Raw genomic sequence first — 17431 nt, 5'->3', positions numbered from 1 at the left:
ATAAACAGGTTTATCCCCGCGATAGAACACGTCCAAACTGTACCAAATAAAGCTACGTCTACACTCCTAATCGTTCCCCTTGCGTGTTTTCCAGCGCGAGTTTAAACTGTCTAGTATTTCCCGCCAAAAAGAGACCACGTGAAAGCCCCATCTATCAAGTTTCAAATGAACTATAAAATAAAATTGTACTAATTAAATATAAAAATAATACTCTTTCTTCACTCATTATACGTCTATATGTTTAAATGTGCCGTTATTGTATTTTTAGTACTATTCTAAATATTTATCACTTTTACATGGTATCTATATGTGTTTAAAAAATGTATCTCGTTATTTGATATTTTTCCAATAAAACAACTCAAAATAGCAATAAAAAAGTGTTACAAACGTTATTTATTTCGTTTGGTCTTTATTTTTCTATTGTTTGTAGAAACAAATACATAGAATGCTAAAACGCGTAGGGGTTTCGGAGATGACGTAAGCTGGGAGAGAGGGAGCGATCATTTTGATTAACCGGAATCCCGAGCCAACGTAGAAGTATTTCCGTTCCCTAAAAGGGGGATGATTTACGATTTGTTCAATACAGAATTCACTACGCCATTACTTTCCCAAAGTTTGACGCCCATTACATTCTCGATCCATAGACAAGTTAAACGCGTTTTTCTACTTACACGTAGTTTAACATCACGTTGTACTGGTTAGTACGTAAAAATGTGCGAACCGTTTTGTCTCTATTGAATTAGCAGGGTGACGTAAACCGTCCCGTTCTCCGGCCTACCCAAAAAAAACTTGTATTTCAGGGCCTCGATAGGAATGACTTTTAAAGGCCTAACGTCGTCAGCGCTCGGTTCTGCGCGTCTAGCGAATTAGTTTTTGAATAAATGTCAAAATTACCCATGGAAAAGGCTTCGAGATTTACGGAAACATTTCCTCGTGTAACGGCTTAAGTTTAAACTTGACTTTTCAACCTTTTAATGGGCTGGAAAACAAGCTGACCAACGGCCAAATTTGGAAGAGAAGGGCAGAGGCCTAACAAACTTCTCGTATCTTAGCCCAGTTTCTCCCGCAGGGGACAGTAATGGGAACGAATCACAATACAAATGAAAGAAACGTAAGTAATTTTCTGACATAATCATTGTAATTCGAGAAAAGAATTCCCTCATCTATCTGAAACTAGATCCCAAGGATTCCAATCGGGGTCATCGGTTAAAAATCATATCCATTAGCGGTTGTTTCTTAAATCAATAATATACTATATTATTTTAAAACGATACGAGGTATGGTAGCGGGAAGGCTTTTTAACATTTAATCGTCCATGGACCAAGAATCTAAGGGGACTCACTGTTCAGGCTTTGAAAAGCACGCGATAACACTGGGAATAGGAAAATCAAGGATAATTTTAGTTCAATGTGGACAAACTTGGCGTCGCTGAAGTCGATTTCCGGCGTTGTTTCGTACAAACGCATTATCTCCAAAAATGGCATTTCGAGATAAATCGATGTAAAATAACAATACTACAGTATTTATATAACTGAAAACTAGTTGTTCGGGGTTTATTTTAGTCCGCCAAAATATGAGAACGGCTGTCGCCAAAATGAAGTAAATCTCAGAATAATCTGACATAATTTGTTTTGTACGTTTATATTTGGCTGAAACTCTTGGCAGAAACGCATTATGTGGTATAATAATACTGAGTAACGGCCATTGTGACTGTTACCACGGTTTATATATTTACACAGGTTAGAATTGTCCGTAGCTTTGCGCATACTACGGGACGGGGCCGCTTAAATTCTGCTGACTGGCAACTCGGTTTTCCAAATCGCGCTCACTGCGCCATCTAATTTATTGAAACAGTATTAATTGGATGTATGTATAAATTTGGTCAATAGTTTTACAATTTTATCCGAGATGGCGCAGCGAACGCCTTTTTGGAAATTTAAGTAGCCCCTCCCGGAGCGCGACAAGTCTAACATGTGTAAATATATAAACCGTGCTGTTACCCTGGGAATGCCACTAAAGAAATTAGAGCAGATGACATTATAAGAAATGAAGACTCTTATTGGTTAATAATGACATAATGCGTTTCTGCAAATTTCCGACAGTCCTTAATGCGTTTCTGCGGAGTATTTTCGAAAGTTTTCGATTTTAATGCGTTTTTGTATTTTCGCATCTCGGAAACTAGACCAGATAGAAAAATACGGATTTCCAATTTAGAATCAGCGCCTTAAAATTAGTACGAGGAGCATTCAAACTCAAAAAGTCAAAAATGTTCGATAATGCGTTTCTGCAACGTAGGACAGTTACGTGCGGCTGAGCAGCAGTTCTACCAACCTTGCCGTGCGACGTCCCTGTGTTTCTTGGTCTAAGCTCTTAACTGACAGTGACAACCCGCCGATTAGAAGCCGGACGCCGTAGCCTCGAATAGTGCAGTTAGGCTGCTGGAGCGCTCACGTTCAATTTTGACAAAATCGCGGCGTTGTTTTCTGTTAAGGCTTAGCAAGTTTTAGACCTTTTATTTTTGAAATTTGTTCTTTAAAGGTTTAAGTAATAGTAATTAACCATTGTGTTAAGTAAAAATAACCAGTAAGCCGCGTATTGCCGAGGTTTTTTTTTGTAATTCCCTGGAATTTCATTTCTAAACTTAAAAAATTTAATGAACCGACTAAACGTCTTAGTGATAGTTGAACATAATTCTTGAGGGGCTTCAAAGCGGCTGATGAACCTCGGTAAGTCTTCTGATTTAGAAACAGTGAGACCTCAGATTTTCGGTCGTAGGGTGGCGGTATAGAGTAATGGCACTCCGTAGCTTTGACCATGGTCGCCATTTTGGTCGCGATTTTTTATCTATAGGAAAAAGCATGGGTGTCGTGCCGTGACGTCACACTGCCATTACTCTATATAGCACGGTTAAATTAATAGGGGAGAACTTCGGATGGAGGTATGACAGACAGCGTTATAAACTCATAAGCGGCTTTCTTTAGAATTGAACGAATGTAGGCCAGACTGGAAGTAAAGTTTGCATAAATTGAACTATAGGTAGGTCACAGCCTAAAACACGTAGTCCCGGTACGCAACCCCCAATTAACCGTCTGTTTAAACGATCGGTAATCGAAAGCGCGCTCAATAAGAGGAGATGAAATTTGAAGAGGCAGTTTCGAGTTACGAGGGTGGAAATCGTGGGAAAATTGATGCTTACGCGAAAACCGGATATGATGAAAGCGAGAGACACACAGAGAGAGCCTAATTGTAGGTGTCACGTTAATTGTACGTAGACTTTGGAGTCTCAAACGGGACTTTTACCATTAAGGACCAGCGAAGCCTCCGCCAATAACAACGACCAGGATGATCAACAGAGAGCGAGCGAGGAGCCCAAACCGGAGGTTGTCCGCAACGATTTGGGAGGACAAACCGAAAAGATGTCCGTCGTTCCCTGGTTTTGTCCGGCTTCGGTCAGCTTCCCGTACCTCTTCCTATCGTCTCTCGTCAAATTCGGCATTTACATCCACAAACTATTTCAAGATTCGTCGGCGGTGCATACGTACTACCAAGTAAGTTCCCGATCAAACTGAAACGAAGGATATTGAACTTCCGCTCGTAATCTTTTCTAATTAGGAAGGCAATACGCGTTTCATGGCGTTGTCGGTGGCGGCCTTGGTCGCCCCCACCCTCTTGTACGTGGTCTTCCTACTGGGCAGCCGGTTCGCCAGGAGTCACCGGGGACAGGAATGCGGCGAGTGGTTCACGGGAATGCTGAACGGCGTTCTACTCATTCCGTGGCAGATAAAAGGGTAAATAGAGGCTTTGATTTCCCGATGGGTTCTTTATCCCCCGGAGATACACTGCCAGCTAGGAGCAACAAACGCAAGGAGAACGCGGCTAGCCATTAAACACGCTAAGGCAGTGTAGTGTACAAATTTCATTGGACGAACCTTTACGCTGAACGTTTTACCGAAAGGGGGGGAAGATAATTTCAGAATTTTCCCTTTCCGACGGCAGCAGGCGCTAAAGCGTCTAACCAATGAAAAATGTACGCGAGAAAATAGACGACTTTTGACCAGTGTTGCCAGATTGTGGGAATTTTTGGGGTCCATTTTGGCTCTGTGGGAAAAGGTAATTTTTTTTCAAAAACGTTAATTTTGTGGGAATTTTCATGTCTGCGGGTATTTAAGAGGGGCAGCTCACTCCAATGATTATTAGGACACCCTCGTATGATTAAATCATGATTAGATTAGATTAAAATTGAATCTGTAGCTTTGGCTGTACAAAGATTTAAAATGAGTAAATCATGATTACATTTTTAATCGTGATTATTAGGACACCCTGTCAAAAAGTGATCTGCCCCTCGGGTATTTATCCTGGTTTTTTTCAATTTGACTATCAATAGAAAGCTCAAAATTATCTAGAGCTGTGTATTTTCGTAATACTTCAATCAAACGATGTATAGGCATAACAACCAAAATATTTAAAAATTGTAATTTCAATAAAATTTAATTTAAAAAAATTCATTTCCCAAAAATTTCAAAAATTATGGCATGTTTTCCGTTGGTTTTCGTTGGTGGCGGGGCTAAATAGGGGTGTGGGAATTCGTGGGAAATTTACTATCCAACAATGATAATTTTGACTTTCAAACATTGGCAACACTGCTTTTGACGGGTTGCGTTCTCCTTGTGGGCTTGCCACCACCCTCCTACGCATTGTAACCCGGCCACCTGAATTAATGGCTTCAAAAGTCGCTGGATGACTTAGGCCTAAGGTGGTGCCTTGGGTATTAGCCTAGCTGATTATTGTGTGGGGTGCGGCCAGCAAACGGGCTAAAGCGTCCTTTTCCGGTTCCTAGGCGAGCCGACGTATTGCATTTCACGTCGCAGAGAATTTGCGCCAGAAGAAAGCCGAGTAACGACGAAGGGGACCAGGTGGAAACCCTCAACCGGCAAGCGAGCGTGCTCGAGTTCTTCGAGGAATTTTACGCCGGATTCTTGCAATTAGTCCTGCAGCTCTACATCTTCATTCTGACCTTAAGCCCCGTCGACAAAGCCAAGAGTGACCAACCACGTACGTAAACTTCTTTTTTTGGAAATAACTTTATTTATTTTACATCGCCGGTTATAAATATAATGAAAAATTCCGCGACAGTCATAGGGGAGACGATCGCCTCGGTGCTGGCTTTGATCGCCACCGTCAAAGCGGTCAAGCGAAAGGACGACGGCATTCTGACTGGATTTCTGTCCATGTTTGGTTGGTTTTGTTTCTTCGCCTCCCGTTTCGTGGCCTTGTCGTTGGCCGCGTCAGTCATCCACCATTGGATCGGACTGGCCTGCGCGGTCCACGTCGTCGGTGTCAGCGTTTGGATCTCCCGGGTGGCGTGGCAGTCTCACCTGGAACCGTCGGAAGATGACCCGAGCCCGCAACCCCTGACCTGTCGCCAGAAAACGTCCATCTTCTTCTTGGTGACCTCCATGTTCGGCTTGCCCTCTTTGACCTACTGGCCGATCATGTTCCAAATGAAGGAGCGCAAGAGACCTTTCATTTTCATCCTGATCTGCGCCCTGGAGAACGTGGCCGCTTTCCTGCTGTGGTATTTCGGCCGTCAGAAGAACGACAAGGACCACGAGCAACTGACCATCCCGGATTACGCTTGTTTGGGAGTGCTGTTCGCGGGCTTAGTGGTCGGCAGTTTGTGCGTCACTTTCTACGTCGTCTGCAAGCCTCGCTACACCGACCAAGTCGTAATGTACGAGATGAAAGTGCAGAACGCCAACTCGTACGGGATCTTCTACGACTTTTGCGACGCCACCTTCAAGTTGCCGAAAGCCGACAAAATCGGACGCAATTTGGAAAGAGTTCGACGCGCCAGATAACTGTCGTATGAGCCAGCGTGATGATGATTTTTATATACAGAATGATATTTTTGTACCTATACTATACAATATTTTATCTCCCGTATCTCTCTACTATATTCAGGCGAATTAGATGATGGTTTTAGAACTGGGTGGCGGCGCGCTTGTTAATGTTCGGTAAATTATGATTACGCGCCACGTTGTTCGTGTTATAAGCTTCGCCGTTGAACAACGGACGTCCGCTGCTCATCAGAGGATGGACACCTTTAAAGAAAACAACAAACCATTTAAGTAAACCTCCCGCGTAGGAAAGAAGAGTCACGCACACCCATTTTTCTGTAAGACTAACGGACGTTTTTAACCAAAGAAGACGAATTTTTGTACCTCCTAATGTAGACCGACTATTATATTTCTAAGGCATGACTAAAATAAAGGATATTTTATAAAAGCACGTTTTTCATTTATACCTAAACTAGACATACTTCCAGCGATGCTGGAGACGCCATTCTCGCTTTGGACGTAGCCTTCGTTGCAATAGAAGGAGTTTTTATTGCCGTACTGTTCCTCTTCCCAGGCTTCGGCGGGGTAGGCGGGCTCGCCGTGCTTGCACCAATCCAAACCCTTCAACTCCGTTTCGGGAGAAGTCCTGAACAGTCCCACTGAACGTAAAGTGACGAAGAGGATGGCGGACAGACCGGCGGACCAGGCGATGATTGCGACCAATCCGATTAAATTCCAGAGTAACCACTACGATATACGACATTTCTCAGTTATTCCGTTAAGACTCGTTTCAATAATAAAAGTATTTACCCATCCTTTGTCCGTGCCTTCGCTGTAAATCAAGCCTTGGTCTCTAGAGAAAATGGCGCAGGCTATAATACCCCAGATTCCTCCTCCGACGTGCACTGCAGAGGGAGCAAATTCGTTAATATTGGCAGCTAGGAGCAACAAACACAGCACCCCACACAAGGAGAACGCAACCCGTCAAAAGTCGTACATTTTCCATTGGTTAGAAGCTTTAGCGCCTGCTGCCGTCGGAAGGGGAAAATTCGGAAATTGTCTTCCCCCCGCCCGTAAAACGTTCAGCGTAAAGGTTCGTCCAATGAAATTTGTACACTACACTGCCTTAGCTGCATTCTCATCGTGTTTGTTGCCCCTAGTTGACAGGATCTTTCTACGGAGTGGTCAGCGCCCTCTCGGAAGTTTGCGCTACTCGTTGGTCAGTTTCGCACCTATAAATATTTGACGGTGCTTTTTTGCGCCATCTATACCGGTACCCCAAACCACGTATAAATAATTATATAAAACGATATTTTAATAGTACCAACATAATTTTGTAATAATATCTTAATATTTAAACAGAAATTATAAAGTATATTAAAATGTTAAGATTCAATTGGTGGCGAATCATAGTGTACAGCCTTTATTCAATCTACGATAAATTACTCTCTAAAAATCATTAGTTCAGCTAGCGGTCGCTAGATGACGAGACGAAACACTGCGATATTTCCTGTCTATATACTCTTTTCCCCTACTAAAGCCAGGGTCACGCTAGAGCTTAAAACTGAGCGCTTAAAACCCAGTTTGGGTCGGTTTGAATGACAGTTTTGACGTCCGACGATAATTCTTGGTTCACCCCGGCTCGCTTATAGATAAGGCTTAACGTAATTTCAAATTATGAACAGAATTTTGAAAATGTCTCCCAAAACAATTAGTGAATCATGTTTAATATACATACCGTAGTATTATTTGACATGATTTAGAATTATATTCCCATTATTTTTGAAAATACGAGCAATTTTATTTCTCCGATTCTAAGCGAACCGACTTGGACGAGTTGCTTCCCGAACCAACACGAAGCGATTTCTCACGCTGGTTTTGAAAACTAGTTATGTAAAACGAAGTGATTTTAGGAGTAAGTGTGAACCTGGCTTTAGAGTAGTCTTCATATTCCTAGAGAGTAGTTAACGGGTTGCAATAGGCGATAGCATAAATTGCAAGGTATACTGGGTAAAATTTATTTCGGGAAACATTTGAGCGCCATCAAACGATAGAAACCTTTAAAAATGTTCACGTGGTTATTAAATTTGTTTTGGAGTTTACCGCTGAACAGAACTTCCAGCTTCATTAAATAAATCTTTGACTTTTAAAGAAAGTCATATTTAAAATTTTGTGGTAAGTTATGTTTTTAAATATTTATACTTTTTTAATAAAAAATATTAATTTGTTAAACTTAATTTAACGACTTTGACGTTAGTATTATTATTGTGAATGTGATGTTAAGTCGCTGACTAGAAAATTGTAAAGAAATAAAATAGTTAGAAGAGAACACGTTTTTAACCTAGGCTTAGTGACGCAGCCCCTATGTTTTGACCACGGCCAGCCCCGATCGCGGAAGCGCCATAGAAATAGAAATGAGACTAGAAGCACGAATAGAATCTGATTGGAGTCGCCAGTATTCCTTGTGGGAGCACGCCATCTATTTAAAAAAATTTAAAATTACATTTGTTTTTAATAGATGGCGCACTACTGCGTGGATTAGTAGCGATTCCACTCTCATGGCAGCCTTCAAGCTTGCCCGTTTTCCTTGAGATTACCGGATAGCGCAGTGGTTCTAGTCTCATTTATATTTCTATGGGAAGCGCGTTATAGAAGTTGGCAGTGCTTTGACGAATTTCCGGGAACATTTTAACAAGCTAGCTAAGACTAAAACAATTTACGCTATCACCTATTCGTTACACCACCGAAATAGGGCCGCGCGCTGACCTCTCCATTAAACTAAGATCTATTCTGACCAGGAGCGGCGTCTAAAGGGTCGTCCACTTTCACGAGGAGCATGAGCCATCTCAGGAAGAAGAAGAACGGAGCGGCCACGATGCCAATCACGGCGGCACCCCAAGGATAGAACTGGTTAACGCCGGCGCAAGTAGACACCTACGAACGGACAATTCTTTCAGGAACATTGACTAAGGGTTACACGCTTTAGATTTGAGGATTACCATGGCGAGAAGACTTCCGTTGAGGGAGAAGAGAAAACTCCACTGTTTCGGCGTCCCGAAAATGCCGGACTTGTGCAGAATGAGCGTGGTGGCGCCTCCGAAACAACCGGCGATTATGGTGTTCATGATGGTGACGGCCACCGCCGCTCCGTCGCCTTCGAACGCGATTTGCGCCTGAGAACCACCGTTGAAGGAAATGATGCCGAAGATCAAAATGAAGCCTCCCAAGGCGGCCAACTGCGTCGCACGCGTTCAAGTCAATTTATAAACGACCTTGACCTAAGAAAAAATTAAACTTACGGGTAAGGAATGGTATTTGATGTCATTCGGCTTGCCAGTTTCCGGATCAAACCGACCAATTCGAGGACCCAAAATTGCCGAGGCTACGAAACTACATACGCCACCGCACAAATGGACGATGCCGCTACCGGCAAAATCCTACGACAGAAATTCCAAACAATGAAGTAATTATAAATTAGAGAGGAATTGAAATTTCATGTTAAGATACGACATGGATATTCACTTCCGGTAAGGTTATGACGTCAGCCTCGTTTATTAAAATATTATTAACCGAAAGTTGTCGACCTAAACTTCCTAAAGATAGTTTTAACCATATTATAAATAGAAGAGGCTTAGCAACTCAACTTATCGTTTCGGGGTACTTAAGGTCTTTTATGCCCTAAGCCTATTGAAACTAATATTAACCGGAAGTACTCCGCGCAAAACCTTAGCTTGAAAAACCTTTTAAAAAGCTAGAGTTGCTATTCCTCTTCTATGTTTTCTATGAATTTTAACTTGGACTAATGAACTATAAATATTTGGCTTAATGGCGTTTAATATTTGAATCGAAATCTTTCCAATGTGGACAACGTGGCGCTGGTCTAACAGGACCAAGTTCACAATCTACAATCGGGTAGTTTATTTATCCAAGGTTTTAACTTACAGTTTCGATTCCTCTTATATATTTCTTTCGCGTGACATTTAAGGTCAAGCGTTATTACTCACGACGTAATGGTGAGTTCCGTCTCCTTGTCTCAACCAACCCACGTCGGTCCAAGCCCAATGAGCCAGAACGGGGTACAAGAATCCTGAAAGAAGGCGACGGGCTCTTTTTAGTCAAGATTCGATTTTTAGCGTCATCCCATAAACGACCAACTGCGCGTGCAGCCTACCGGAAATTAAGAAGCTGTAGATGGTGTAGGCGACGAAGTTGCATCTTTCGGCCACCCCGCCGTTGATGATGGTGGCTGCCGTGGCCGCGAAGGTGTACTGAAAGAACCACGTGGCCAGCTCGGTGTCCTCCATGCCGGCACTGGCGAATTTGGAGTAGCCAATGAAGGCGTTTCCTTCCCCGTAGGCGAATGCGTAGCCGAAGATCCAGAAGGAGATCCCAGAAATAACTTCGCCAAAAAAACGCGTTGATATATAGGGTGTTTCAAAAGGTTACGCAAAAAATTAAGGAGTTGGGAAGTATGCCTGTTTTTCTCCCATTTTCCTACGATGAGTTAAAAGAGCGCCAGGGAGCTTCAAAGTGTGGCCTGCTAGCCCCTGGAAGTAGGCTGCAACATGCACATAACCAACAAACAGGGAAATGCGAACATTAAGGTCTGGGTTCCTGTGATAGATAAAAATGACTTTGTAAACAAATCGAGGTAACCAACGAAAAAAAGTAAACTTAAATAGTATTTAAAGTCCCTGCTGCTTGGTTTTGCGCTTGTTGCAGCCTACTTCCAGGGGCTAGTAGGCCACACTTTGAAGCTCTCTGGCGCTCTTTTAACTCATCGTAGGAAGAGAAAGTAGTACAGGACGAAATACATCATACAGGACCGGCGAGAGCGGGCCCGGGCCCCGGTAAAATAAAAATTCCGAGCCCCAAAGATAGACGTTAATACTAGAGATAGAGAAACCCGGGAAAACTATAACTCGTTTGTTCAAATGTTTTATTTAATCGTTAGGCGTAACAATACAAGCGTTAAATTTTAAGCATAGATGCGATGTACACATCCGCGGTTTTTGCGTCAAATTCGCGCCCATTGGAAACTACGTCGATTCAATCTATGTAAAATACCTGAGAGGGGTCGAGAAAGGTGAGGAATTTTAGTACAACCAAAGCTACACCGAAGGGGGGTGGGTCGGACACGGAAACCCTCCCCTTGTCTACGCCACTGAGGTTCACGTTTCATTTTCATGACCTAAATGTATACTTCCCTCGTTAGAGGTGTATTAGAAACGTCTGACAACGTAGGTAATAGGAAATTCAATGAACGAAATCACCGTCGCGCGAGATTAATAAATAATAACGCGTAAATGACGCTTAACGGTGCGAAGATCTAATTAGCATCTATCACGCGAATGAAATTCTCTCAAGGCCAACCGACACAGCTCAGCGGTAGGTGTTACAGGTACTTTTTAATGATTTATAGAATGATTGCTTAATTATTACAAATCTGTAAATCATGAGAATTTATTTCATTTTAATCGCGCTAAGAATTAAGCCGAGTTCCCACTTGACGAATTTTCGAGACTTTCGCGACGAATTTAATTTTCGTCGTAGCTTTGAGCTTCACTAAATTTCACTCACATGCGTCAATTCGCTTCGCGAAAACTGAATTTTTCGCTAAGTGGGAACTAGCCTTAAGGGAGCGTATTTTCTATATTTAGCAACGACCATTGCGTAATTAGCCTATTTATGGAGGTGTTAATTATAAAATTACGTACAAAGATCCATCATATTCTGCAAGAGTATATTGGTGGAGTTTTTACTGCGAACGACTCCGCATTCCAAGAAAGCGAATCCAGCTTGCAAAACTACGAAAAAAACATTTATTAATTGTTGTAAATTTGAACATCAACACGCTCTTAGCCTAATTATATAGAAAATCGGACAAATTAACATTAGTTTCCTCTTAATAGTTAGTGTAGGGAGCTGTTGGCTCGCGTGGCGTGAAGGGCTTGCCACCACCCTCCTACGCATTGTAACCCGGCCACCTGGATTAATGGCTTTAAAAGTCGCTTGAAGACTTAGGCCTAAGGTGGTGCCTTGGGTATTAGCCTAGCTTATTATTATTATTATTATTATTATTATTAACCCTTCTTACTGTCGTCTCAAATACCTGTTATTTTTTTTAAATTCACAAATTTATTATTTTTTATAGCCAGCAAAGCAATATTTTTCTTAAATTTTTCGAATTTCCCTGTACAGTGGCGGCAAACATTTTTAAAGCCAAAGGCCAGAAACGTTGTTGTTCCTCACCAAATATCCGAGGTTATATTCCCTTTAACTTTCAATATCTTTAGAGCATCTAAGTTAAAATTTCAAAGCATATAAATATTATATTTCCTAAAAAATATCTTGAAACCTAATTTTAGACTACGGGCCCTTCGAAAGTGTGGACCATAAGTGATTGCCTATATTGCTTTGTCCAGAATATTCAGGGAGTTAAAATTATTATAATTAACAAAAAATTCACCACTGAAGCACCTTGTAATAAAATAATATTAACCAGAGGAGGGACCAATAGGATTCTATGTTTGAGGCTAACTCATGGAGCGTAAAAATATCCTGACGTTACAGATATTTTCCTATAGCTATATACGCCGATGCTATTTCTCCATATATCACCTTCAAATTAAATAATTTTCCCATGCTAAGAATCACAATACCTATACATCGTCTAGGTCTAATATTTGAAGATCTAAAAAGTAATTAATTATGACACATTAAAGACATGGTATGGAACGTAATACAGAAAACTACCAAAAATACAAGAATTCGGGAAGAGCGACCACAACATCGTTTATTCGTTATCAGAGTCTTCAACAGAACAGTACAAGAACGATTGTTCAACGGAACAAGTACATGTGTCTGAAATTTTTGGCCCGTTGCCAGTAGCGGTTTTAGTGTGTTCGAGGCCCTGTGCAAAATTGAAAGCGCGAGGCCCCTTTTCATTGTTTAAATTCAAGCCATTTAAGTTGCTGCGACGGACAGACAAGAAAAACTAGTTGGGTAAATAAGCATTTGCAGAATTTTATAGATTATATTTGGTTGGATTATGAATCAGAGTACACGACGAGGGTATTCTTTTTTAAACTAAAACATAAATGTTTTCGCACATTCTTGCGAACTGAATCTTGGAAATGGAGACTTCTTTCTTTGCAAGGTTGATATAACGTTGAAGCGAGAGGCCCATAGAATGATAAATGAGCGAGGCCCATAGAGCCGTGAGGCCCTGTGCATTTGCACCGGTTGCACCTGCCTAGAACCGCCTGTTGCACCAAGAACGAAGTTCATAACACCGGAGGTCTCATCATTATGCCCGACGCCAGCGTCCACAGCCCGGACGGGTGCCAAAAGCCAGGGGCAGCGAGATAATAATACTGCTGACTGTAGCACCGCTAACGCAAGCCCCTCAAACTAACAAAAGGCGCAGCAATGGGGCGACCAGCATCCACTTCGTGCTCAGCTGAGGGAATAAGAGGGGTTGCTCTAGCATCTTCAGCCCACACCATACCTACATAGGTAGAGAGCCTTGCCCTTCCGAAAAGGGCTCCAAAAGGCGGACGACGGGCACACTGCAACCCAGCGCAATCCGGCACAGCTGGCATCGGAGATCCCGGTGGGCTCCACCAGGCCGGGATACAGGACCACTGCGCCCCATACGGAGAGCCGCCGCCGCACAGCTGGCTGTTAGTTCCGTCGAAGCGACCGTGATGCTTGCATGGACCCTCTCCGTTAGCCTGAGCCGAAGCCCAGTTTCCGGCCCCTACCTGACCGAAGTCGGAGGTGGAGATAGAAGCATTTGACCACGGCTAACATCTTCTTGTGCGCCACCGCCCTTACGGGTTACAAGAGCCAGACCACGACTTCCCGGTAAAGCCCCCAGTTATTAGTAGAAGTACAGCAACGATATTTAATAGTACCGCGGGCAATAATTACTATTGCTGCAAAGCCGTGAATTTTACATTAAATCTTAGATTTTTAGCAAGACAAATATTTTTTGAAAAATATATGGTACGTGTCAGCCGGGATGACTTAAAGACACAACAAGTAAATATTTCTTAACGATTTTAATAGCAACGCGGACATCGCACCTAGTTACATCCCTCTTAGTTACCTCGTACCTAGTGACAGCCCCTTAGTTACATCTTACCTAGTTACATTCCCCTTAGCGCCATCGTACCTAGTGACAGCCCCTTAGTGCCATCTAGGAGCAACAAACACCAGGAGAACGCAGCTAGCCTTTTAACGCAGTGTTGTGTACAAATTTCATTGGACGAGTCTTTACGCTGAGCGTTTTACGGGCGGGGGGAATACCATTTCCGAATTTTCCCCTTCCGACGGCAGTAGGTGCTAAAGCGTCTAACCAATGAAAACTGTACGCAAGAAAATGCACGACTATTGACGGGTTGCTTTATCCTTGTGTGGGGTGCTGTGTTTGTTGCTCCTAGCTGCCAGGGTATCAGAATTTATAGCCCGGTGTACCTAGTAACAGAGACCATACCAGCGTCCACCTAGCCCGGACAGGTGACAAATCCAGCATGGGTAGTAGTACCCTACTACTGACGGCCGCACCTTTGACGCAAGCCACTCAACCCAGCAGAAGGTGCAGCAATGGGTGGACCAATCCCCACTTCGCACACAGCAGTGGGATTTAGAATGGATGCTATAGCAACTCCAGCCGACACCCTACCTATGAAGGTAAGGAGCCAAACCCTTTGGAGAGAGCTCCTAAAGGGGAACGACGAGCACACAGCAGTCCCAGTAACCCGGTACAGCTGGCACCGGAGATCCCGGTGTGACTCCAAAAGGCCGGGAAACAGTACTGCCGTGCCCTCATACGGAGACGCACCGCCCCACAGCAGGCTACCCAATCCGCCATCGTACCTAGTTACAGTCCCCTTAGTTTCCTCGTACCTAGTGACATCACCCTTAGCGCCATCGTATCTAGTTACATCCTTCTAGCGCCATCGTACCTAGTAATACCCCCTTAGTGGCGACGTCCTTGTGACACTCCCTTAGTGAGATCGTATATAATAACACCAATTACCTTATTGACATCATAACAAGTGGTATCGCCCTTAGCGATATTCAGGCCGATCCGCGACCTGACCTAACCCACCCAATTTTTAATAGAAATCGACTCGAACTTGTACCCACTTATACAATACATAGTACATATACGTCACTACTTGGCTCTAATTACAAGATATTAAAAAAATTAAATTCTTAAGAATCGGGTGCGGCTATTATAAAATAAATGTACAATAACAGAATTTCTGACAATAATCAGTCGAAAAATGACAGCTCGGGAGTGCTATTTCGGAATAGCCTAGAAATGAAGAGTGTTTTTTTAACGATAAAATTCTCTATTTACGACGTCGATTTACGAGAACAAGATCTCCATCTACTTCTTGAAACACGAAATAGAACGCCCACCTTTTTTAAATCGGTGAAAGTGCAGGCGCGGGTTTGGCCTGGGAATTATTTCATAATTCTTGGAAATTTCATAAAAGAAGTTACGTAGGGAATTTTGATTTTGAAATGGGAAATACCCGAGACGGGTCAAAAGGTTTATCTCACGAAATAAATTCACGCTATAATTAGGCAACAATTTAAAAAAAATGTCCAGGTCGTTTCGAAGAGAACATTAGACTAAACCCGGACATAGTCGAAGTATTGAAGTCAAATAACTCGTCGAACAGTGTAAGCCCGTAGGCCGTGGTAAATATTGTATAATTTAAGAAACAGTAAATGGATTTTTTAACCCTTTTCTTCGGGATAGAGCGTAACTTTAATGATAGCTCTAAACAGATGGAGAGACTACGCCGCAACAGGCTTATCATCTTTCTGGAAGAATGGCCGCAAAATCAGACTCGAGTGTCTGCGTGTGTGAAACGGACAGAGACGTGATAAAGGGGAATGTAATTGTCGAAGCCCCGAAGGATTTCGAGCCCAGAATTTATTCGTAAACAGGGATAATCGTTCCTCCGCTAATTGGAGGTCTCGTTATCGGAAAGGGAAATAGAGAAGAAAAGAAAGGAAGTCCCCCTTGTTTAAGCGACGGTGAAGCGACGGATTAAATCTTCGCTACGCGTAATAAATCGGATATGGCTTTCCGAGCATCCCTGGTACCAGCTTTTGGCTCCCTTACGAAAATTGAAGCTAATTATACGAATTTTTCAACGATATAGCCGTAATTTAACGTACTTCTATACCGTAATTATTAGTGACATTACGAATTATATCTGATAATGGATTTTCATTGTACGCACGCCAACTCGGCAATTTTAAAATTTCAATTGTATCGTTTGAATTATATACGTATTCGTAACTTCTACATCGGAAAACATTTCTGTGGGGGCAAAGGCCATTATTTTTTTATCCAAAAATTCATATACTTAAAACTTAGGAAGTAAGATTATACATTTTTCTCTGATTGTTTTTTCCCTCTATTTTATTTCTGTGGGGGCTCTGCCCTCGTTGGTTTTTCCCTGTGGGGGCTCGAGCCCTAGAGCCCCCACGGAATCGCCATCACTGATTACATCCTTTTAAAGCGTTTACGATCATTTTCGATCGATATTACGCAATTTTACTCCGTTTACGCGCATTTTCCAGAAACAAAATGCGTTTTTAAGTACATAATATAACTCTTACGAGAGAAGTGTCCAGCTAAGCTTAATTACTTAACGTATTTTGAAACATCCGCTTGGAAAGGAATACAATTAAAAGAATAGGAAGATGGATACTTCTACGTAGGAGATATATATTATATACTTCTGGTAATATTTAAAAACTTAAAGGCCTAGGTTTTCTTCTGCCTGTCCCCCTTTAAATTAGGCCAAAATGTTAAGCGGTTGGCCTACCACCAGGGTATTTGTGCTCCACTAAGTTAATTTAAAGGGGGACAGGCAGAAAAAAACCTAGGCCTTTAAGCCCGTAAAAGAAGCTAAAAATATAAAATACGAACGGCGAATGCAACTTACAAATGATGATATCCGCGGCGAAGAATAAGAACATGACATTCATATTGTTCTCCATGGTGCCGACCCTCGCAGCCAGGGAGTTGAAATCTTCGATACTGACGACGTTCGATCGTAACGAACTATTGAACTCTCCCGCCATGATACGCGACTAATAATAAACTAAATAGTTTAAATTAAACTAAATTAAAAATAGAAACTCAATCGGAGGAACAGAGGTCGCGTATCAGCGGGCTGCGAAGTTTCCGTACAATGGCGCTTTCACGGAAGAAATAAACACATTAATAAAAGACAATTTTGCCTCTTCAATTCCCGGCAACGCGGAGAGAAAGAGTTGTAACGAAATATCAAAGCGAAACGGATTGCGTATAATACACCTGTAGAGAGATTTAAGAGTCCCCCGGGGGGGGGGGGGGGGTAGCGGTGTTTCCATCTCCCGTCATTACGATATCGAAAATAGGATGCACTCGAACGTTGAGAACGGGAACTTTACCGGCGCTCTGCCTAACTCGGAACTATCACGTCATCCTGACCGTCACCGACTCGCGGATGGGGGTGCTTTCGAAATGCTAATTCGCCTATTTTTTATTTCAAATTTAGGAAAATGTCGAAACG

The 17431-nt window shown here is 42.5% G+C and overlaps 2 protein-coding genes across 4 annotated transcripts; one reads left to right on the top strand and one right to left on the bottom strand.

Annotated features, from left to right (window-relative positions):
• The first annotated feature begins 520 nt into the window (after nt 1-520).
• LOC149935410 (uncharacterized) lies at nt 521-6285 on the top strand. 3 transcript variants are annotated; one of them, XM_090152822.1, is made up of 5 exons: nt 521-1111; nt 3273-3548; nt 3613-3788; nt 4838-5052; nt 5134-6285. In XM_090152822.1, the coding sequence occupies exons 1-5, from the start codon at nt 1079-1081 to the stop codon at nt 5856-5858; spliced, it is 1425 nt and encodes a 474-aa protein (XP_090008948.1). In that variant the 5' UTR covers nt 521-1078; the 3' UTR covers nt 5859-6285. The 3 variants fall into 3 exon arrangements, with proteins under 3 accessions (XP_090008948.1, XP_090008949.1, XP_090008950.1); XM_090152823.1 differs by having other exon boundaries at nt 522-1111; nt 3308-3548; XM_090152824.1 differs by lacking the exon at nt 521-1111 and adding an exon at nt 2882-3246 and having other exon boundaries at nt 3308-3548.
• Nucleotides 5063-17125, bottom strand: LOC149935409 (putative ammonium transporter 1). The gene is made up of 10 exons (XM_090152820.1): nt 16820-17125; nt 11555-11644; nt 10009-10236; nt 9842-9924; nt 9137-9274; nt 8837-9073; nt 8633-8771; nt 6648-6742; nt 6305-6584; nt 5063-6101 (listed from the first exon to the last, which is right to left on the bottom strand). The coding sequence occupies exons 1-10, from the start codon at nt 16956-16958 to the stop codon at nt 5980-5982; spliced, it is 1551 nt and encodes a 516-aa protein (XP_090008946.1). The 5' UTR covers nt 16959-17125; the 3' UTR covers nt 5063-5979.
• Nucleotides 17126-17431: the final 306 nt, after the last annotated feature.

Source organism: Leiobunum rupestre, chromosome 7 (assembly GCF_980474605.1).
Source record: "Leiobunum rupestre chromosome 7, qqLeiRupe1.1.hap1, whole genome shotgun sequence".
In the NCBI taxonomy this organism is placed as follows: Eukaryota; Metazoa; Arthropoda; class Arachnida; order Opiliones; family Sclerosomatidae; genus Leiobunum; species Leiobunum rupestre.
The sequence above is the reverse complement of the archived record's forward strand: the minus strand, read 5'-3'. Positions and strand labels throughout refer to the sequence as shown.